The sequence below is a fragment of the Neovison vison genome, chromosome 5 (genome assembly GCF_020171115.1).
Source record: "Neovison vison isolate M4711 chromosome 5, ASM_NN_V1, whole genome shotgun sequence".
Classification (NCBI taxonomy): domain Eukaryota; kingdom Metazoa; phylum Chordata; class Mammalia; order Carnivora; family Mustelidae; genus Neogale; species Neogale vison.
Genome location: NC_058095.1, coordinates 109,558,034 through 109,580,751, shown reverse-complemented (window position 1 = coordinate 109,580,751; position 22,718 = coordinate 109,558,034). Strand labels below are relative to the sequence as shown.

Here is a 22,718-nt window from a genome sequence, read left to right as displayed (position 1 = left end):
TATTTTGGATATTGACCCTTTACCGGATATGTCATTTGCAGATATCTTCTCCCATTCAGTAGGTTGCCTTTTAGTTTTGTAGATTGTTTCCCTCCCTGTGCAGAGCATTTTACTTTGATGTAAATTCCAATAGTTAATTTTTGCTTTTGTTTCCCTTGCATCAGGAGACATCTAGAAAAATATTGATATGGCTTATGTCAGAAATCCTACTACCTGTGCTCTCTTTGAGGATATTTATGGTTTCAGGTCTCACATTTAGGTATTAATCCATTTTTAAATTTTTGTGTAAGGTGTAAAAAAGTTGTCCAGTTTCATTGTTTTGCATGTAACTGTCCAGTTTTCCCAACACCATTTGTTGAAGAAACTTTTTCCCATTGGATATTCTTACCTACATTGTCAAAGAGTAATTGACCATATAATTAGGGATTTATTTCTGAATTTTCTGTTCTGTTCTATTGATATACATGTCTGTTTTTGTACCAGTGCCATAGTGTTTTGATTACTACAGCTTTGTAATATAACCTGAAGTTTGGAATTGTAATGCCTTCACCTGTGCTTTGCTTTTTCAAGATTGCTTTGGCAATTTTGGAGTCTTTTGTGGTTCCATGTAAACTTTAAGGATTGTTTGTTCTAGGTCTGTGAAAAATGTTGTTGGTATTTTGATAGGATTGCATGAAATGTGTAGAAGGCTTTGGGTATAGATATTTTAACTATTTATTCTTCCAGTCCATGAACATGGAATGTCTTTCCATTTCTTTGTGTCTTCTTTAATTTCTGTCATCCATGTTTTATAGTTTTTACAGTACATGTTTTTTCCTCTTTGGTTAGGTTTACTCCTAGGTATTTTTTTTATTTTGGGTATAATTATAAGTGAGATTAGTTTCTTAATTTCTCTTTGTGCTGCTTCATTATTAGTGTATAGAAATGCAACAGATTTCTGCACATTGATTTTATATCCCAAGACTTTACTGAATTCATTGATCAGTTCTAGTAGTTTTTTGGTGGAGTCTTTAGGGTTTTCTATATAGAGTATCATGTCATGTGTAAATAGTGATAGTTTAATTTCTTCTTTGCCAAATTGGATGGCTTTATTTCTTTTGGTTGCCTATTTGCTGTCAGCAAATCTAATTTTAAATGTACTGGTAGTCACATTTTTTTAAGAAAGCAAGTAAAATTAATTTTAATAATATATTTTATTTCATGCAAGATGGCTAAAATATTATTTTAGCATATATGCAATATTAAGTTAATGAAATCTTTTATATTTTTCTTATATTAAGTCTTTGAAGTCCAGTATATATTTTACACGGACAGCACCTCACTGGTTGGACCAGCCATATTTCTCATGCTCAGTAGTCACGTATGGCTGGGGCAGCTCTGAAGCCTGTGTTCTTGAACTGTGCAAGCAAGCATGATCTTTGTGAAAAGCATTTATTTCTGACGTTGGTGAATACTTAATCAGTTGCCATTTATTTAACCACAAAGGGTGACTGGCCTTGCTTAAGGTCACAGCCTAAAAAAAGATTAGTTTCCATCCGTTCTTATTTATCTTTCATCTCTTTTTGCTTAAAATAGTAGTGCTACTGGGGTGCCTGGGTGGCTGTCGTTAAGCATCTGCCTTCAGCTCAGGTCATGATCCAGGGCCCTGGGTTCAGGCCCCCCGTTGGGCTCCCTGTTTGGCAGGAAGCTTGTTTCTCCCTCTCCTGCTCCCCCTGCTTCTGTTCCTTCTCTTGCTGTGTCTCTCTCTGTCAAATAAATAAATAAAATCTTGAAAAAAATAGTGCTACTATAGGTAACCATGTCAAATGATTTTTAGTTATCATTTGGAAAGAAATTCCCTGGAGAGTCTCAAGTAATTCTAGACTTGCTTCTGGGGCTTTTGTTTTATAGTTACATGGTAAACAACTCTTAAAAAATTTGGGAGTCAGCTCCCTTCCCCCACCCAAGGATTCAGAGTACCTGAAGGCAATTAAGTGCTGATAAAATCACTCTGCTTATCAGGCTCTTAGCATTGTTTAGCTATTTTGGAAGAAATATTTTTAAATTGCACATCAGACTTGAAGAATATACTAAATGGAGTCATAAACCCTTTCCTCTTCCAAGTGGGAGTATTGCAGAGTCCTCATCGGCCAGAAAAACAAAAACAAAAACAAAAAACAAAAAAACCGTAGCTCTCTGCAAGAAAGGGGGAGTCTTCTCTAATTTTTAAGAGGAACTAAAATTGGAAAACGCCATCTTATCATCTAAAATATATCACAGTTATCTGAAAATAAAACAAAAAGCATTGCCATGCAGTGACTGTCTCATCCAGCCATCTGAGATTATGCAGAGAACAAAGTTGATCTTCCTTCCATGAAGAAGCCATTAAGAAATACCTATTGAGGGGCGCCTGGGTGGCTCAGTGGGTTAAGCCGCTGCCTTCGGCTCAGGTCATGATCTCAGAGTCCTGGGATCGAGCCCCGCATTGGGCTCTCTGCTCAGCGGGGAGCCTGCTTCCTCCCCTCTCTCTGCCTGCCTCTCTGCCTGCTTGTAATCTCTGTCTGTCACATAAATAAAATAAAATCTTAAAAAAAAAGAAATACCTATTGAGATGTCCCTTTTTGAATCAACGAGAGGCCAGCAGAGAGTTCCATGTTGTTTCAGGTGCAAGAGAATCTAAGGAATCCTGGCACTGTGGCACTAACCCCTCTAGGGTCATTGCTGATGGGAATGATCTAGACCTTTCCAAAGTCTCTTGGCCACTTTGAATTACTTCTGTCCCTCTGGTACTTTCAGAGCTGTAGCTGTAAGCTATATGTTGCTTTGTAAGTCTTTGTATCTGGTATTCTTTCTGTAAGAGAAAGAGAAAAAGCCCTGGTGTTTACTGAGCACCTACTATATGCTCGGCATTCTACTAGGTAAATGACCTGGATTATTTTATATAATCCTGACAGTGACTCAGCCACGTAGATACATTCTGTAGATAAGTTTGAGTTTCAGAATTACGTACCCAAAGCTGTGGGACTGTGGAGTGGTGGATGAAAGCCCCAACCCTGTCAACAGCGCCACACAGCTGTGCTTGCTAGATCTTCTTCTAGACGACATGTCTCATGTTTTCTTTGTCGAGTTCCTGGTTCACCTTGCAGTGGTTTTCCCATTAAAGTTGGGGCAGAGCACAAACAGCCAAAAGTGAATCAGAGAATGAATGTTACAAAAATAGGGGCAGTGTCTCTGTGGAAGTTTCCTCGTGGAGGAACTAAAGGCAGTCGGGAAGGTCAGTAGAACATTCTGGTATTGATTAAACCTTGCTTTACTCGTCAAAACCACATTAACATTTGGAGACATGGTTCCTTTACTGTCAAACCATGCCTGAAGGAAAAGGCATGTTGAATATTTGGTAAGAGATGCTGGGTGAATGGCCTATGTTATAATTTCCAGACAGCTGTGAAGACAAGCACACTGAGTTAGAGCACAGTGAAGGTGAGTTTCCTCATGGTTCTCTGTGCAAGCTGACATCCTGGGGTCCAGAGATGCTCTAGCCGTCATGTGGTTTCTTTCCATTTGTCTTTACCCAACTCAGGCAGTGAAAATTATGGCTTCCGGCTTTTACCTCCATATAAGTGAACATAGTATCCATGATCCAGAAACCTACTCTGACCACTGAAAAGCTAACAGGGTCTGACACAAGTAATAACTGATAGAAAGGTGCATTTACTGTGATGAGACATCTCATTTTTATTCTCTTTTCATGAAATGTTTATTTGTGTGGGGGGTTTGAATTCAAGGATTGATTATAGACACAGGGTGTACTGGCCTGCTTCTGAGGAAAATCCCTTCTTCATTTCCATCCATAGCATTCCAGCCTCTGAACTAGGTGTAGGGGAGACATAAATTCCTGTGTCTGCCATAATCATTTTTCCACTTGCAGTCTCTGGAGATGCCTCCTAATGTCTCTAGTTTCTGTGGGACAGTTAGAAATCCCTGGCTTGTGTAAGATCCATTCTGTTATAGAGCAATGGGGTGGGACAGATGTTTGTGGGTATATGAAAGGGTGTGAAATAGAGTTTTATATGGAAGGAGGCTTCCAGTAAGCATTGAGAGGTGGTAATTTATCATACCAGTGGTTCCTTGAGAAAGTCTTGAGTTTAAATGAACATATTGATTTTTCTTTAAAAAAAAAAAGTTCTGGCTACAAGCATTGAGGTTTCTGATTGCTAAGAAATCTAAATTGACATTATTCCTAAGGGAGTTAAGTATCTATCTTTCAAAAACTCTTCATTATTTCTGTTGTGATAAATGTATTTTCCTAGTATTGCAAGGAAATTTGGATTTTTAAAATCTTTGCCACTTCTTTTTACATAGGCACAGAGAGGTTAAGACATTTACCTTAAGTTACACAGTGAATCATACAACAGACATTCCCCCCCCCCCCAAAAAAACAACATGATCCCATGATGGGAGCTAATAGCTTGAATTTCCTGTCAGAATGTTTGCATTTCCTTCAGTTAAATAAAGAGTTATATTGATTACAAAAATACGACTTCAGCAGTTTTATAACCATGCTAGGTTTTTGAAAGCTGGAGAGTCAGAGCAAGGTAGCTCATGAGAATACCACGTGCTTTCCCACAGGGTGGCCCAGTCTCACTGGATATCTTTTCTAACCAAGACCATCTTGACCCAGTATGCAGCAGTTGTGTTGGTTTTCATTAGAGGTTACTTCTTAAAAAAACACTTTTTTTTTCTTTTTTTTTTTAAATTTTTAGTGTTATTTTCTGAAAGTGAACATTACCTAGTTTAATAATCCAAATTAATCTGATGTTTTAAATCCTTGTCATTTTTGCATCCTGAAGGGTAAATTGACAACTAGCACTTAGTAACAAAAATATATTAGTTTCCAATGTGCATTAAAGACTTCTAGATATTTCCTTTATTGCCTGGAAGGGCTGGCATGAAATGACTCTGAAGTTTTTCCTTCGGTTACCCAAAAACATGTTGATTAAACCAGTGAGGAAAAGTATATTTAAGTCATACTTAAAATTCTCCATTTTGTTTTTTTATCTCAATGACTAAATTAGACTGGCTGGTCCATAAAAACTGAAGTGTGAGTATTTATGTTAACATTTAATAATTAGATTCATTTCTGTATAAAAAAGAATAGAATTAGTCAATATTTATGACATCCTTATGATTTCTTTTTGGCTTGCCTATACATTTGCAATATTGTAATGGTAAATATATGATAATCTGATTCGCTGAAGCTTGTAATAAGTATTTTCTGAGTTATAGCTTAGGGGCTAATAGAAAATTCAGAAGGGATTCATTTGGCTCTTCTAAGAAGCCACTGAATCTGGAATTCATAGCTTGGCAAATTCTCACTAAAGTATGAGGCATTGGTGTTTTTTATTTATTAAATTTACTTTCCTAAATGTTATCTTTTTAAAATGAACTCCACATTTTAAAAAACATACCTTAGGCTAAATGTGGACAGACATGTTCTAGAGAACCAGACCATTCTAAGAATATTATTTTTTCATGTTCTGAACTGAAACATCTTACCCAGAACATTTAGACTATTATCCTCTCTTTCCTACTCCTCATTCCCCAGCTAATTAAGACATGGATTTTTTTATTTTTGTGATGAAATTCATAGCTCTTTAAAATTTAGCAGTTTCAGTAACTGGGGGGCAGTAGAGTTTTGCATAGTTTCTACAATATTGTTTATACAATAGTTGAAAAGTCTTTACCTTGCTTTCATGCTAAATCTGCCTGGGCATTTCCCCCCTCATTATTTTGGCAGGACAGGAAATTACTGACAGCAGAGTACTATTAAAATAATTTGACCCTCACTATACACCCTTCTAAATGTAAATGGAAAATTGGACTTTATGTTTCTAATTGTCTACAGATGTGCTATCCTGTAGGTCAGAAGGAAAATCTCTTTATCATTATGTTTTTTGTTTTTAAGTGTGAATTGGGTAACGGCTTTTTTTTTACTAGTAAGTAAGCATTTAAATATAGTGAAGGAGGTTGGTTTTCCTTGATAAAGCCATTATGTTAGAAATACATGTTAGAAAAAAAAAAACACCTACCTTATATTTAGGGAAACAGGCATACCCTTTCTGGATAACCAGAGGGTAACCAACAAAATGCAAGGTGAATATAGTACCCCCCCAAAATAGGATAAGACTGAATGAGACTTTAGGCCGTAAATTGCCTAAATATATCTGTTATCTCTGTTTCCCTCTACCCTCCTTGTTTTTTAAAGAGCGATTTTTGGGGAGCACCTGCACGGCTCATTGGTTGAGTATCTGAATCTTGATTTAGGCTCAGGTTGTGGTCTCCAGGTCTTGGGATCGAGCCCCGTGTCAGGCTCCGTGTTCAACAGGGAGTCTGCTTGGGATTCTACCGCTGCCCCTCCCCCTTCAAAATAAATAATAAAAGAATGATGTTTTAAGGAATTCTGTCCTTTTGGGGTGCCTGGGTGGCTCATTAAGTATCTGCCTTTGGCTTAGGTCATGAGCCCAGCCAGGGTCCTGGGATCGAGCCCTGCATGGGGCTCCCTGCTTGGTAGGAAGCTTGCTTCTCCCTCTTCCATTCCCCCTGCTTGTGTTCCCTCTCTCCCTGTGTCTCTCTGTCAAATAAATAAATAAAATCTTTAAAAAAAAAATTCTGTTCTTGAAAGTTCTGAAAATTGTCAGTTTCGTATAAAAAAATTTGATTACCATAAACTGCAAAAAGGGTCTTTCTCATGTGCTCCCTCACAGACTTCTAAAAACTTACTATAGATGTCAGTAACATAACTTCTCTAGAGAGATGGAAAATTCCCACTGTTTCTTCCCTCACGACCCCTCCCTCCCGCCAGCCATCACCAGTGTGACTGGGCCTGCCTGCAAGTCCATAGAATGATTCACTGTCATACATTGCTAGCACTTACCTGTGTACCCTTTATGTGAGGGCTCTTCTCAAAGAGAATAGAATGGCACTTCTTGCTTATCTGTGACTTGGCTGACAGAAAGATAAAGGTTTCTTTTGAAAAGATTTGGTTGTGGGTATCTGTGACTGATCAGATGCCATCATTGTCGGGAAAAGGTAGCATTTCACTTTCTCCTTCTGGTGTATGGAAGTATATGCAGAAACACAGAATTATTTACTGACTCCGTGAGAGGCTCAGTGACAGAACACATCTCTGGACATTTTAATTCTGTAATTCCTTCCTCCGACTCTCATTTCTCTGCAGATGTACTTGTGGGTTTTTGTTTTTAAACACTAGGGATGTTTTTCATGGAATTCCATGTGCTTTTCTGGGCCAGGAGGGCTGCATCCACAGCCAGCCTGGGGGTGATGCCCTTGCACACCCAACGCTGTGAGCCTGTCACACGCTGCCTTGCCTGGGTCAGACGTGGAGCTCGGAGCAGCACCGCGGCTGATGGAGCTGTGTAGTAGACTCAGTCTCTGTGGAGGGCTTCTTCCTTCCCGGTAGTCAGAGTGGTTTTAGTCCTCTTCGGCAAGTGATACTCAGTTGGCAGCTTTGTGACCTTCCAGATTGGCAGGTCACCTGAAGATTTTCAGATGAGAAGGGATAAGAGGCCAGCAGTCCCCTTTGTCCTGCACAGTCCTGCTCTTACATGGAGCCGGTTGCTGGGATTGGGTCAATGGTGAGTTCTCCTCTGAGTGAATGTGAAACTGCTTTGCTGCCTTGTGAAGGGGGGGGTGGTAGGTTCAGAAGTGATGTGGGGGAATTTAAAGACTCAGTCTCAATGGGATCAAACCTAGCCCAAGTATATCTGTGATTCTTCCCTTTCAAGCAGGACCTGCAAGGGATCAGTGTCTTATGTTGGAGCACCCCAGGGTTCCAGCCGTGAGGCAGAGTGAGAGTGTCAACAGAAATGGACTTTAGAAATTTCATCCAATATTTATTGATCCATTACTTCATACCTGGCATTCTGCTTGGCACCAGGAAGGAAGATGGAGTGAATAAGACCCAGTATCTTCCCTCTAGGATCTCACAGGTTCATAAGAGAATGCAAATGTGTGAGCATATGAATACAGTGATAGATTATGCATAGGGCCACAGAGGAAATAGTGGTCTTTCTGCCTGGGTGTTAGTTTGGCGGGGGTGGAGGGGTGGTAAGAGGTCTCAGAGAGGAGTGATCCTTGAATTAATCTTGGAAGATATAGGTGGGACAAAAGGACAATATTAGGAAATGGCATACCAGACAGGGAAGAGCCTGACCAGGTTTGAGACTGTGAAATATCAGGGCATGCGCTGGTGACAGCAATTGGTAAGACCATGGCTTGAGGATGCAAGGGAAGGCTTTCAGACGGATGGTGCTGGAGAAGCAGACCTGAACCGTGGCTGCTGGGCCCTGCCGCAGAGTTTGGTGGGTTTCACAGGAGCTGTTGCAAATGTCTGAGCTGGTAAATGACATAGTGAAATGCACACTCTGGTAGCTCTGGGAAAGATGGGTCTGGGCAGCAGACCAATGTAAGGAACCTATCAAAGAGACCATTATAGTGTCCCAGGAGAGGGAGTGTGGCTCTGGACTGGAGAGTAGCTGGGATGAGGTAGGGAAGAACAGAGCAGAGCTTCCAGAGGAGGAAGAGTGGGATGGAGGGATAGAATAAGCAGATTGTAAGTGTCGTAACTTTCATTTTGCCTGTATCGAGAGGTGGTTCCAATCAACGATCAATGGGATATTAGTGTTTCAGTATAAAAAAAGATGACATCCACATGCCCCACAGTCTTGATTGTAAAATGTACTTAAAGGTTTTTAGGTCCATCAGGTTCCCAGCCTTCCAGTAAGAACTCCATTTTACCTAAATAGTGCATCCAAAAGATGCATTAATAGTCATAGTTTCTCACTGTAAAATGTGTTTGGTAAGTAGGATATGTAACCTTCTATTTCAAGGCACTGTGGGATGGTGGCTTAACAGTAGGCGGGCACTCGTTCTAAGTGTTGACTGCCTTGGACAGCTGACATAACCTCCATGAGCCTCGTTTTTCTGACTGTAAATGTTAAGCTGTGAATGCTGCCTCATGGGTCTGTCATGAGAATTATGAGGTTGAACCCCATGAGCACAGCAGACACAAGGCCCTCAGAATAGCCCAAATACTCCACACATCCTTCCTTTCTCCTCTTTTTTTCTCCTCAGAGGATGTTCAAAATGGTACACTTTCTTTTTCTGTTCTGTGCTAAGTCTTACTTTGCCAGGGATGTACTGACCAAGATAAAAAGGTCCTTGAATAGTTGTCCTCATATGTTAATTCCTTAAGAAGCTTTCACATAAAATGTTTGATTTCCTGGAAAAGGGTGTTTATCATTTCTGCCTTTGCTTTTGGTGCAGGATGTCAGCTGCAACGAGATCACGGCCTTGCCCCAGCAGATAGGTCAGTTGAAATCTCTACGGGAACTGAATGTCAGAAGAAATTACCTTAAAGTTTTACCACAAGGTAAAAAGCAATAAACCAGGAGAAGCTTATTCTTTTTTGATTGCTTTTTGTTCACTTATGTGAAGAAGGTAGTTTGTCTAGTCATGTTTGTGTATGCCTAATGATATTAATTATTAATTGTATGAATATGAATATGTGAATTTCACATGCAGTTAACAGAAAAGTTAATATTCAACTTTTAATTTTCCTCAAGGAGTACAGCAATGCGATCATTCTTCTGTTTAAGGCTGTGTGTGCATGTTGGTTTGCTCGGGCTCACGTAACAAAGTATTACAGATTGAGTGGCTTGAACATCAGAAATTTATTTTCTCACAATTCTGGAGGCAGGAATCTAAGACCAAGGTGTCTTCTAAGGCTTCTGTCCTCGGCTTACAGATGGCTTGCTTCTCCCTCTGTCCTCACAGCATTCTCCTTCTGTGTCTTTGTCCTAACCCTATCTTCTTATAACAATCATATTGGGTTAGGGCCCACACAAATTACTCCTTTTAACCTGATGACTCCTTTGAAGGCCTTATCTCCAGACACAGTCACATTCTGAGGTCCTGGGAGTTAGGACTCCAACAACATAGGAAAACTGGGGACACACGATTCAGCTCATAACCCAAGGCGGCATGAATTGTTTTGGTATGGATGTGTGATGTTCTGGAACATTGAGCTAACATTGTAGGTGATGTGCTTGGTCTTGTAGATATCTGTTCTGGCTTTGGACATCTGGTCACCCTGGTTGGGAGCCACCCCCTATGGTGAGGGTAACTAGCCCTGCTGAGTGGTCCTTGGACGAATGTCACTGGTAGTTTTGGTGAGTCATCCAAAGGCCAGAAGGAAGGATCCTCCAGAACCTCAGCAGTGAGACTGGTTGCCCCCTCAGGACCTCCCTGCTCAGGAGCCAACCTCAGGCAGACCCTTCCCTGCATCTGTGGGCTTCTACAGTACATTGCTCCGATACTTCATCTCTGAGTTCAGAGAAAAAGATGCATTTCTTCAGAAAGTGTGCACCCTTCAGAACCTTGACTAGCAGCTTTGTAGATGGTGGTGGATCTGAATTGCCTATTTTGGGGATTCTTGTTCAGACTTGCATCAGAATGAGTTGATGAGCTGTAAAATATTGAATGCTTTCCCAAACACGTTTTCTCATTTCCAAAGATCGCATTGATTTCCTTCAGTTTCATTTAGGGCCACCAGGCATACCGGGTTTCAAATATATATTTAAAATTATACCTCAGAGCAAAAGCACATATTTGGAAACAAGAACGAAAGCATTTGGTTAATGTGATACAACGGCAGCTAGTCAAGAACTGCCTGACTTTTATTATTCTCTTCCTGCATCTCGATCTTTGGCCTGAAGGCAAGCAGATGAAGCTCATGGAAAGGAAAGAACTTTATAAAATGCAGTGTGCTTTATAGATGGGGGGTTTGAGTGGCTACCTGCCATCCTTCGCCTTTCCTGCACTGACCTGCCTTTTAAAGAAGTAGAATTAGAAACTCTCTTGGCACAAGGATGTGTTAATTTATTACTTGAGATAATTTGGTATGAAAACATTGATTTTTTTCATTCTGTCATTGGCTAGCCCATTTTGTATGGAAATGGTTTTTCTTGGTTTGAGCAAGTACAAAGGGAAACACTCTTACTAACTACACATGTGTAAGCATTTAAACCTGTTGTGACATTAAAAAAAACTAGCCTCTAATTGTAGCCCTCATGCTAATCATTGAAAAATCATTACAGATCATCAAACTCTCATTTTCAAAGGAAAAATGTAGTAGAGTCATTTCACTGATGCCTCTAATATTTAGAAACGTGTCAACGGTGTGTCTGCAAACCGAGGTTTTTCTTTTCTCTGAGCAATCCCTACCCTCTTACCTTAAGAGCATTCCTTTCTCTTGAAAAGATCATTACACCATTTCTATCCTTTTTATAATTGTGTTTTCCCAGGTTTAATATTTTAAAAATATATTCAAAACTAAAACTTCAGTTTACTAGAAAAATCTCTCTTTTTTAAAAAAATAACTTCCTGAATATCAAGTTTCTTTTTTGCTTCACTCTAGAGAACTCTATTAACAAAAGAGTATTGATAGTGCTTTCAGGCAGTGAATTTAAAGACTTTCCATATTTACTTGTTTTTCCTCTGTGAGTACCCCTCCCCATATGCTTTCAATCTGAGAAGGGAGAACAAGTCTGTGGCCTAATTACCCATATCAATTTTGTGGTGGTTTTACTATAAATACTGCAATGAGGAGACCATATTTTGTTTTTTCTAGGACCAGAATGGACAGAGTTAAGATTAAAGGGGCTAGTCATTGACCTTCTTTGCAACAGAAGATCCCTTGGATTTTCTTTTTCTTCTCCCTTTTCCTGCCCTGTTTCGTTTCACCATTCCTGGGCTGGAGTTCCCATCACCATCCCCCCCACCCTCACCCCATTTTCTTGTTGTGAAACTGCCAGGCTCTCGTTTTCCCAAACGAAGATGGTAATTGTGTTCCAAACTGCAATTAACGGGAATAGTCATTATAAAAACCATTCTTAGTTTATTTACCTTATTTAAGTTGCCTCTCCTCCCCTTCTTGGTACGACTGCCAGGAACTAACCCTCAGTCTTGCATGAAGGTCTTCATTTTTAGCAGCAAAGACTTGCTAAAGATCTGGAGTCCAGTTAAATTTTGGTATGGACGGCCATACCACGAATTTGCCAACCTAAGTTTAGTGAATAAAATTAACAGTCTCGGAGATGGATTAATATCACTAAGGGTTACTGCAAGGAGATCTTCCCCTCCTATATAAATCCCTCTAAGCCTTAGTCCTGTTTTAGAAGTAAACTACGAAGTGAGAGGGATCTTACTTTCCCTTTTCCTTTGATTTTCTTGATTCCGTGCTGTCGTCCAGGTTCCCTTCCTCCCTCTCTCCTTCACCTGCCACCGCTCACAGAGCCTTCATCAGGGCAGCGTCCGAGAGGAGCAGGGAGCGGGACATGTCATCTGCCCTGCTCTTGGGGGCGGAGGGTGGGGACTGGGTTTGGGCAGTGAACTACTCAGGGCAGTTGACACAGAGCTGAGCTTGGGACCTGCCAAATTGGATGCTCTTTGACCTCTCTTCCAGCACTTGAGTCCGCTGGACTCCATTTTTTAAATACGAATTAATTCACTAAGGCATGAAACAAGGAAAGTCCCTTACACACCCAGAGGCCCAGAGCCAGGTGAACAGGAGAAGAGATACCGGTTGCTAAGAGCATCTTTGTTTGTGGAACCTGAAGTAGCACAGCGAGTCCACTGACAACCCTCAGGCATACGAGGGGGAGGGGAGAAATTGTGGGAATTCTCACTGTGGGTCCCTTTATATCATGCCTGCCTGTCCTCCGCTTCGGAGCTCCTTGTGTCTTTGAAAGCCCTGTATTTCACCCTTTCCCACATCATCCTGTAATAAACACGCTGTGGACCCTTCTGACATGATCCCGCCCAAGTGTCTGACGCACAGATCTTAGCGCTTTGCCCTGTGTCACCCTACATGTCTGGTTGTTGCTCAGCCCCTTTGCTCCATGGAACATATTTGACTTTGTTCCTTGCAGCTGCCAATGTCGGTTGGAATGCTTGAAATTACTGAGTGTTTACTATGCCATTGGGTGGGGACTTTAAGCTAAATATAATGTTCTGTCTTGTTTGTGGAGTTGCAGAAGACAGTGAAAAAGCAGTAGAATTGAGCCTCATCAAATCAGGATTACAGGGTCCACGGCAACATTCCGAATTAGATAGCATTTAGTTCTTAACGTGAAATTTTAAAAACCATGAACATATTTCTTGTAACCAGATACGTTGACTAGATAAGAATATTTTATGATTAGCTCATTGTTCATCAGCTCACAATTGAAGTTAAAACATAAACATGTCCTATGTGGTATGGCTTATGTGATTGTTTTGCTGGAAGAAAGGCCTTTCTTAACAATAGATATTGTAAATGTCAAGAGTGTTTCTAGCTCTTGTCAGAACTCACAACAATTTAAAATTATTGCCCTCCCGATGAAAGATTTCCCCCTCCCCTTTAGTAAAATATTTTATATGCATACCACATATTCCTAGCACATAACTTGCTTTGATCATGCTAACTGATGTTTTTCCTGGTAAGCAGAGAATGAGTTTTTGAATGTTTAGCCACATAATCTTGTTGCTTTCTGAATTTGTTCTTTTTCTTTTTTTTTTTTTTTCTCTTTTTTCTTTTCCCTGTTCTTTAGAACTAGTAGATCTTCCCTTGGTAAAGTTTGACTTTTCCTGCAATAAAGTGCTCGTGATTCCCATTTGTTTTAGAGAGATGAAACAGCTGCAAGTGTTACTGCTTGAGAACAACCCTTTGCAGTCTCCTCCAGCGCAGGTGAGGGATGGGCAGAGCTGCCCCCCCAGAGGGGTGTACTCTCAGGAGCGCGTGGGCAACTCCCAGCAGAGCTGGGCCTTGGATATTCTGCTGAATTAATATTGGTTTGGACATGATCACAACCTCTGAAAGATGAAACTTTGGGTGAATCCGACCACAGGGAGGTGTCTTCTGCTACGTTGAGTCTGTTTACCAGCCTTTGACTTCCTGTTCTGATCACTGCAATCCTAGAATTAAGAGTTTGAGTGGCTTAGCATTTGGACACGCATTGGAAACTCCTTCATGGGGTGTATGGCTTATCAGTGGAGTAATATATTCCTCACTTTCACGTGAGCTGAGAAATGGGGTTTAAACATTTCACACACTATCACTTATTTAGAGAGAAGTTCCAAGTTCAGCTGTTAAACTGTGTGCAAACAAATCGTATGCTTCCAGAATTGGAATGTTACACTGTCAGGGATTCGGCTTCTCTACTTTTTTACACTGTTTAGACTTTGACACATTTCTGTTAGGATGACTTTCTATTCCAAGTAGAATCTAAAAGACATAATTGCCTAAATTCTTATATATTTTGGAGATTAAAATGTAAATTTTGGAGATTTAAATTCTCAAATTTGGTGTGTATTGTTGAAGTGTTACTTAAAATGAAAACACAAAAATGAAAATATACAGAGTCACAGGTCTAGTGTTTACATTTTGTTTTGCCATTGGAAAACAAATATGTATTATTAATTTCTCCGTAGATTTGCACAAAGGGCAAAGTGCACATATTCAAGTATCTGAGTATACAAGCATGTCAGATTAAGACAACCGACTCCCTTTATCTCCACACGATGGAGAGGCCACATTTACACCAGCATGTGGAAGACAGGTGAGTGTGACTGTAGTCACTCAAAGCCCCCGTTTAGAATTTGCTTAGGCCAAGGCATGCCAGGTTGGTAACTCCAAAAATTCCTTTGCGTCCCTTAACCAATGCAGATTTGTAACTCAAGTGTTTTAACAGTTTGGAATAAGAGAGAGGAAATTGGTACTGTTAAAAACCTTTCGACATCTTGCTAATCTTGTTTTCCCTATTCTAATCAATAATCGTCTTTCCTACCATGAGAGACTATGGACTCTGAAAAACAGTCTGAGGGGTTTGAAGTGGCGGGGGGGTGGGAGGTTGGGGTACCAGGTGGTGGGTATTATAGAGGGCACAGCTTGCATGGAGCACTGGGTGTGGTGAAAAAATAATGAATACTGTTTTTCTGAAAATAAATAAATTGGAAAAAAAAAAATAATCGTCTTTCCTGAATACTGTGTGTGCATGTGTATATATGTATGTATACACATGTATGTTATATGCACTCATATATCTCCTTATAAATGTAATCTATACTATAAATACAGATATTTTTGACTTACCAGGTAAAACTACCGTATCAAGCTCAGGCATGTCTTTTTAATTATTAATTTTTCATCTGCCTCCAGAACATTGTTAAGAAAAACTGCAGGTTTTGTTTTGTAGTTGTCTTTTAGAAATGCAGTGTGCATAGTTTTTGCCATTTCCTTTTTGGAACGGAAGGGTTAGAATCCTTTCACATGCCCTTGGCCTTTTGTGGCATAATTTGGGCCTTGAATTTTCAAAGATTAAAATTCCCACACTGGACACGTGTATAGAAACACATTGTTTTGAGAGGTCTTTATTGCAGAGACCTTTGCTTAACTCTCTACTGAAAAACATGGTGACTGGGTGATTCAGTGGGTTAAAGCCTCTGCCTTCAGCTCAGGTTATGATCCCAAAGTCCTGGGATCAGGGAGCCTGCTTCCTCTTCTCTTTGCCTGCTTCTCTGCCTACTTGTGATCTCTGTCTGTCAAATAAATAAATAAAATCTTTAAAAAACAAAAACATGGTGACTTAGAATCTCAGCCTATTCTAATGATACCTTTATATAATACTTAAAATATGTATTCATTATTTTAGTTTTATAGACATCAAATTTGTTTAGTCACTGGATAAAAGCTTACAGAATTATTGAGAGTAACCACATAAGAGGCAAACACCTCTTATAAAAGATAAAAGCAATTAGGCAGTTTTTGCTTTTTTAGACAGTATAATTCATAAGATAAGAAAATTTTTAACCGTTTCAAGTACAGACTACTTGGTTAGAGTAACCCTAAACACAAAGAATTTATCTTGTCCTCTGTGTAGAAAGACTATCTGATTATTAGGCCCTCCTTTAATACATGGGGCTGATTTGTTGTCTTATGGTAATAATAAAATTTGTATAGCAAAAGTCATTATTTGAATATAAATTAATGTATCTTGTTGTGAACTTTGTGATTTCAATTTTTTTCTAAATGAATTCCATACTGATGACATCTATCCCAGCAAGAAGGATTCAGATTCGGGTGTTGGAAGTGATAATGGAGATAAGCGTTTATCTGCCACAGAGGTAAAGTTTGTGATTAGCTTTTTTTTCCTTTCTGAGATAGATCTATCCGCCTGTTCCTAAACCCCTCTGCGGTAAAGGGCATTAATGCATCTGTGTGAAAATGTGTGATTATGTTCGTGAAGGCAATTTGAAATCCCTCTAAACGTTATATAAATAGGAGCTGTTTTTAGCTTTTGCTGAATATTTAATATTTTGTAAATGTCCCTATCCCCTCCCCCTCCCATTACACTCCTTACATTACCTAGAATGTTCTTGAATATTTCACACATATTATGAAATGATGAAGAGTGGTACTCAAGTACCCAGGAGGCATTTTTATAAAAGCATTTGTTTTTAAGTGACAGAATAAATTAGGAAAAAAATTATTTGCATGCGTAAATGTTAAGGAGTCAAATGTGCATTGTATTTTAGCAATTTACCCACAGGAAATGCCATTTTGAGTAGCCATAATTTTTACAGCAATATTTGTTTTCCTTAAACTTTTTGATTGTGCTCTTTTCAGACAACTGGATAAAAGTTGGGTTACTTGTAAGCTCAGAGGCCTCCCACACTAGAGCTTCCTGAAGTGGTTATAAATAGCTCCTTTATCTCGCTTATAATTAGATTCCCCCAAACCTTTCACTAATACACCATCAAATGGAGTTTCTTGAGCAGGGTAGCTAGAAGGAATGGCTGGGGCAGGGGATGGATGTATTATGGCTTCCCTTCTGAGGAAATTTCTTGAGTTTTGTGGTTATTAAGTTTTGAAACATTATACTACTTTGAAGATGTAATTAATAAGTCAGTTACCCCATTTAAGGAGTTCACATTTGTACTGTGTGTGACTCCCAAGAAAAATGCCTTTTCTCTCTTCTCTTCAGGTCTTCGAGGGTTAATATGTAGCTAAGATATTTGCATTTATCTCCTAGGAAATGCTTTATAAAGCAGTGTATTAAAGTTAAGATACCCTAAAGATTTTAAGGTAAATTTAAGAAAAAACTTCTAACAGAACATTTCAAAAGGAGCTTATAGGCAGAAAAAGAAGGCCAATTTCAATAAAAGAAAATAGCTCTCATGAAGCCACATGAATAGTTTACTGGGACTCCCTGGGGGAGAAATTACTCAACACATTGCTTTATAAGTTGTATTTAATTCAGCCCCCTTAGTTTTATTAAAACTCATAAGTCCCCTGAAATGTCCCATTGTTTCAGAAATTACTCACCCTAAGCTTATTTTCTATGAAAGTAAAACAGACTCTGCTTTATCCTTTATCTGTTTTTTAAGGATAATTAAGTTCGTTAATAAAATATCACACAAAGAACTTCATTATCCTTTTGTTCTCACTTAATACAAGTAGGATGCTAATATCATTCTAGAAGGAGGCCAAGGGTTTATTCCCTCCCTTTTAACTAGATGCATTATCTTTGGAATTTTGCTACGCTTTTAAGATGGGAGGAGAGTGGAAAGAAGGACCATAAAAAGGGTTCTCTTCAACAGAGTCAGTGCCAGCATCTTCCCTTTGGCCTTTTTTTGGGTTTCACATTGTAGCCTCCTTACCTGAGAACCCCTCCAAGCAATTTGTTTTTCAGAAAGAAAAGGGCCCTGAATTATCCAATATAGCTTTCTATTTTCACTTTGGCAAATCCCTTAGCATCTATGGTCAGTTTCTCTGGCTTCCCACCTCTGTTTCACTGTGGCGTTCAGAAAGCACATCCTTTGGCTGTTGCCCTTGTCTGATTGATTTAGTGTTTGTCTCCAAGAAGTTTAAAACATACTTTTGTCAGGATAAACATGAACAAAAAAATTGGCGGCTGAATATCTGTCGAGTGGATGAAATGCACACTTGTTTTGTGTCAGTTTCCAAACAGTTTGTGCATGTGTCCAAAAGTAAATGAACACCGGACTCTGAAAGCCACAGCTTCAAGAATTAGGAGCAGCCCACGATTCCCTGAAATGCGTTCTGTGGAGGTTCAGGATCCCTGGGATTTGGAAAGCTCACTAAATAGCAACATGAAAACGGAGATGTAGGAAAATAAAGGAAGCTCCAGATTTCATTCATGACAGAATCGTAGATTATCTGAATAAACTTCGTCAGCGAGTGTGGGAAACAAGCACCCCTGGGACAACTCACTTTGATTACGAAGTCAAAGCCTTATTCTGAAAATTGCACAGAACACATGTCCTTTTAAGCCTTATGGTCATTCAGCACTTTTATATATCCGATGCAGCCCAAAGGCCTGTGTATCCCTCAGTCTCCCACAGGGAAATCAACTGGAGTTTACTGTTGCCCTGTGAATAAATTGTTGCTGCTGTTTGTGGCTAGCACCATGAAACCTTAATGCAGTTTTGGGAAAGTGGTGGTGGTGTACAGTCGCAAAGTACCAGTCCTCGGGCTAGTGTGATAGTATATTCAGTTACTCCTTTGTTCCATCAGGGATAACATAGTCCTTCTTAGTGCTCTGACAGTTGCTCTTAGGTTGGCAATGCCATCAGGTACCTGACAAATTTTTGGCTCAAAACACATGTACAGAGAAACACTTGAGTGTTAGCTCAATGAATTTTGTCAAAGTGAACACACCCACATTGCCAGCCACCAGTGCAAGAAACAGAGCTTTACCAGCACCCCAGAAAGCCCACACATGCATCCACCATGCAAGCCAAGAGCGGTCAGAGTCCTCAAATAGCACGGATTAGTTTTTGCTGGGATTTGAACTTATGTAAGTGGAATGGTTCTTTGTATCTCGTTTTTTTACTCAATATTATGTTTTTGAGAATCAACAGTATTCTTTTTAATCACATAGCATTCTCTTAATCTACACTGTTAATGCTTGTCCCTTGAATGAAGCAGTGCATTGTTTCTTTTTAGCCTTCTGATGAAGACACTGTTAGCCTCAATGTGCCAATGTCAAATATCATGGAAGAAGAACAGATCATCAAGGAGGACTCATGCCATCGCCTTAGCCCTGTTAAAGGTGTGAGAATGAAAGATGGGGAGAAAGTGTTTGTTTTAAGTTTCAAATACTCTGTTTATAATCGACACAAATAGGGCCATGGTATTAGCTTAAGTTTATTGAGCGTTTCCTGTGCACCAGGCTCTGTGCTAATCTGTGAAGGTGACCTCATTTAAAGTTCAGAACTCTGAGATGGATATTCTAATTGTCTCCATTTTATAGGTGAGGGAACCAAGGCTCAGAGACTTTAACTTGCCAGTGATCACACAGCTAGTAAGTAAGTAAATAGAGTGGTTATCATTGTGAAGATTTTATAACAGTCTTTAAATCCATTCTTGGAAAGCATATATTGACATATAGATATATTAGGAAACACCAGTGGTTGTAGCACATAAAATCCCGAATCTCATTGGCTTAACACAGTACAAATCAAGTGTACATGGGAGTTCATGATTGAAAGGCAACTCCCCTCCAAGCAATGATTCAAAGGCCCAGACTTCTTTCAAGTTGTGACTCCAGCGTCTGAAACACAAGATTTCCAAAGTTTCCAAGTCCTATTTTAAGGCAGAAGCTGGCCAAGCACGGAACCTTGTTCACAGGAGGTTTTTAGTGGACTGAGCCTAGAAGTGCCCATTACTTACAAGGAGGCCTGGATACATGGCCACATCTCTTACACATGAAGATGGGAAATGTAGTTGAGATGTGTGCCCAGGAATACACTTGACTTTGGACAAGACAAATGACCTTAGTTCTCTTACCTATAAATGAGGTGATTAGGTTAATTAATACGTAAGATCTTCAGTAGCTGTCAAATTCTGTGGTTCTCTAATAATCACCATGTGATCACTAAGTACTTTATGACCTATATACCTTGAAAATCCTAGCAGTATATTTCATACCTTGGTGAGGGGCCCTCATTTGATTATATTAGGGCAGTATTTCTTTTTTTTTTTACTGCTCCTGTTTATTCAATGACTTTAATAGAAAATAATAAAATTTAGTGTTTAATGATTTGTGGCAGAGATGACTTCATGATATATGAACAGTATAGAACTAGATTAATATGCAGATTTTCTCCCTAAATCTTTGAAAATGCTCTCATTAGTGATGGGAGAGCCGTGTGAACCAAATCAATGTCTAGTGTTTGCTTTCACTTTCTACCTTCAGGTTTTTAAGTTTAGCACTTACATGTATCTGAGGTTTTGATTGGAACCATACATTATCCCCCCAAAAAATTACTGTATACTCTATGCAAAACATAATTGCCATATTATTAACTTGGATAAGCTATGTAACATGACATGGTCTACAAGGTAGTGCAGGCAAATTTTTAAAATAAAAGAAATATGTAATTTGTCACCAGTGAGTTTTTTCCTCCCTGCTCTAGAAGTGGGTATTCTGGGTAGGAGTCCTTAAAGGGTGCCCTACTCACTTCTTTTCAGTTTGCAGATCATGAAGAAGAGATCTGCTTGGTGTTCCTTTTGCCTCTTTCAAACTTCTTTTTTTTTTTTTTTTTTTTGCCTCTTTCAAACTTGCTTTCCTCTGTTTCTTAAGAAAGTTATAAGAGGTTTCATTTCTTTAAGGAATGAAGCCACAGAGAGGCTTAGACTTTCCAGTTTGCCATGGGGGTGGGGGGAGCTTTCTATTTTTTTTTTTCTCTTTTTCTTCCTTCATTCATCTTTTCATCCCACTCTTCAGGGAAGAGACAAGTTGGGTCATTCATAAAACCTCCAGAAGAAGCAAGAGCAGGGTCTGAAAGTAGTCTGATGGTATATGAGGGTCATCTGTGCTTTGCTCATCTCTTCATGAAACCATCTTTTTGTCTTTCTCTACGTTTTCCTAATAGGGGACTTTCATCAGGAGTTTCAACCAGAGCCTTCCCTTTTGGGTGACAATGACAACTCAGGAGAAGAAAGAGACCAATTTACTGATGGAAAAGATGTTCTCCATTCAGAATTTATAACCTATATTAAGGCAAGTTGAAAATCTGCTAATTTTTAAAAAATTTTCTTCTGTTTGGTGCCTTTGCATTTAAGTTCAAGGTTACCAGTCAATCACCTTAAATATCAGCTTACTGCCAGTTTCCTCAGGTTTCTAAAATATCTTCTCAAAGCGTGGGGTGTCTATTTCCTGATGTTAGGAGCTGGTCCCTGTGATACGTCTCGTGTGTCTGTAAATGTGTCTTACTTCCTTTATATTCAGTGATCAGTTAGCTTTCCACCTCTCAGTGCATGACAAGTTAGCAGACGTGTCAGCATTACCATCACTAAAAGTTAAAATAGACAATTTTACGTTCTTTTCCATGTATTCTAGGTGAATGCTTTTCTTGGGAGTATGTCTGTAGTATAGAGAAAAAAATGGAGAGACTGAAAATCTAGAAACAGATGTCTTCTCTTTCTGGGAAGGTCACTCTGAGGATACTTACACCTGAGCTCTCATCCTTGCACTGAGGTGTTGAAAGTTTGGATGAAATCACTGCATTCTCCGGTGACCTTTTGTCACAGTTGTGACACGGAGAGTAGAAGAACACTAGCCCTGTACTAACACTGGTAGTGAAGGTTCCACTTTGAGACATGATTGGTGTGTTTCTGCCAGTCCTTCTGGCTCAGATTGTGGCCCCCAGGAATCACAAGGGTAATTGAATAAAATTCATTTTCACTGAGACTCATGAGAGATGATGGTCTCAGGCTTACTGTGGTAAAGCAGGGGTGAGGTCTCTCGGTGCTTGTCCTTGTTTCCTGAGATTGGTGCTGGGATGCCTGCTGGGCTGGGTCAGTAAGAGGGCAGAGCATTGCTTTGTTTTGCCTCATCTGGGAACATATGCCCATTGCGGACCCCAGGTTTTCACTGCTCTACAGAATCCCTGATTTATTGATTCATTCACAAATAAATTTTAGTGAGTAGGTAAATTTATAAAAATGGAACCCACAAATAATGAGAATGAACTGTATAACCCTGTAACTTAGCAAAAGAAATCCATTAGTCCTATTTTGCATATTGAAAAAAATTGGTATTTTATTATATTGGCTATTTTATTATGACATTGAGAATTAGAAGGAAATACGCATGGCTCCCGTAGTTGAAACCCAACAAAGAGAGATTAGAACATGTTCTTTTGCTCATTTCTGGTAGTATATTTTCACCCACAATCTCACTGTTATTTGGATAGTGACACAGGAATTTCTGTGTTTACTGTACTATGTACTATATCTATATTTAATAAAGAAAAGCCTGAGTGTTTTTTAAGCCAGAGGCTGGCATCCAGTGCTAGCTACTTCCTCAGAAGAAGACTCTTCTCAATGAGAATTGAGAATGGGCTGGGTCTGAGTTAGTTAGCAGTGTGTCAGTCCTTGTGTCTGTCTGTTGTTTCTTCCTTGCCCAAGGAATGTACCACCAATCAGGGGTGGCTCCTTGCTGGCTGTAGTCTGAGTTAAGGCAGCAGAGCTCTGTGTCAGAGTTGACAGTGGACAGAAGCACATGGAAGTCTTAGCAGAGAGACACATTGTGCTAACTAATCCTGTCACATTTATTTGGAATAATAATGGTGTGTTGGCAGGGGGAGAGACA

At 39.5% G+C, this 22,718-nt stretch overlaps 1 protein-coding gene across 4 annotated transcripts in view; it reads left to right on the top strand.

The window, feature by feature from the left end:
* The window catches only part of LRCH1 (leucine rich repeats and calponin homology domain containing 1), a 193,412-nt gene that overhangs the window by 120,456 nt on the left and 50,238 nt on the right, over positions 1 to 22,718 (top strand). For all 4 annotated transcript variants that reach the window (XM_044249740.1, XM_044249739.1, XM_044249742.1 and 1 more), the window contains exons 4-9: positions 9,325 to 9,430; positions 13,650 to 13,786; positions 14,530 to 14,657; positions 16,158 to 16,221; positions 19,067 to 19,172; positions 20,998 to 21,125. In XM_044249740.1, coding sequence (XP_044105675.1) covers positions 9,325 to 9,430; positions 13,650 to 13,786; positions 14,530 to 14,657; positions 16,158 to 16,221; positions 19,067 to 19,172; positions 20,998 to 21,125 — 669 coding nt within the window. The remainder of the gene's footprint in view (positions 1 to 9,324; positions 9,431 to 13,649; positions 13,787 to 14,529; positions 14,658 to 16,157; positions 16,222 to 19,066; positions 19,173 to 20,997; positions 21,126 to 22,718) is intronic.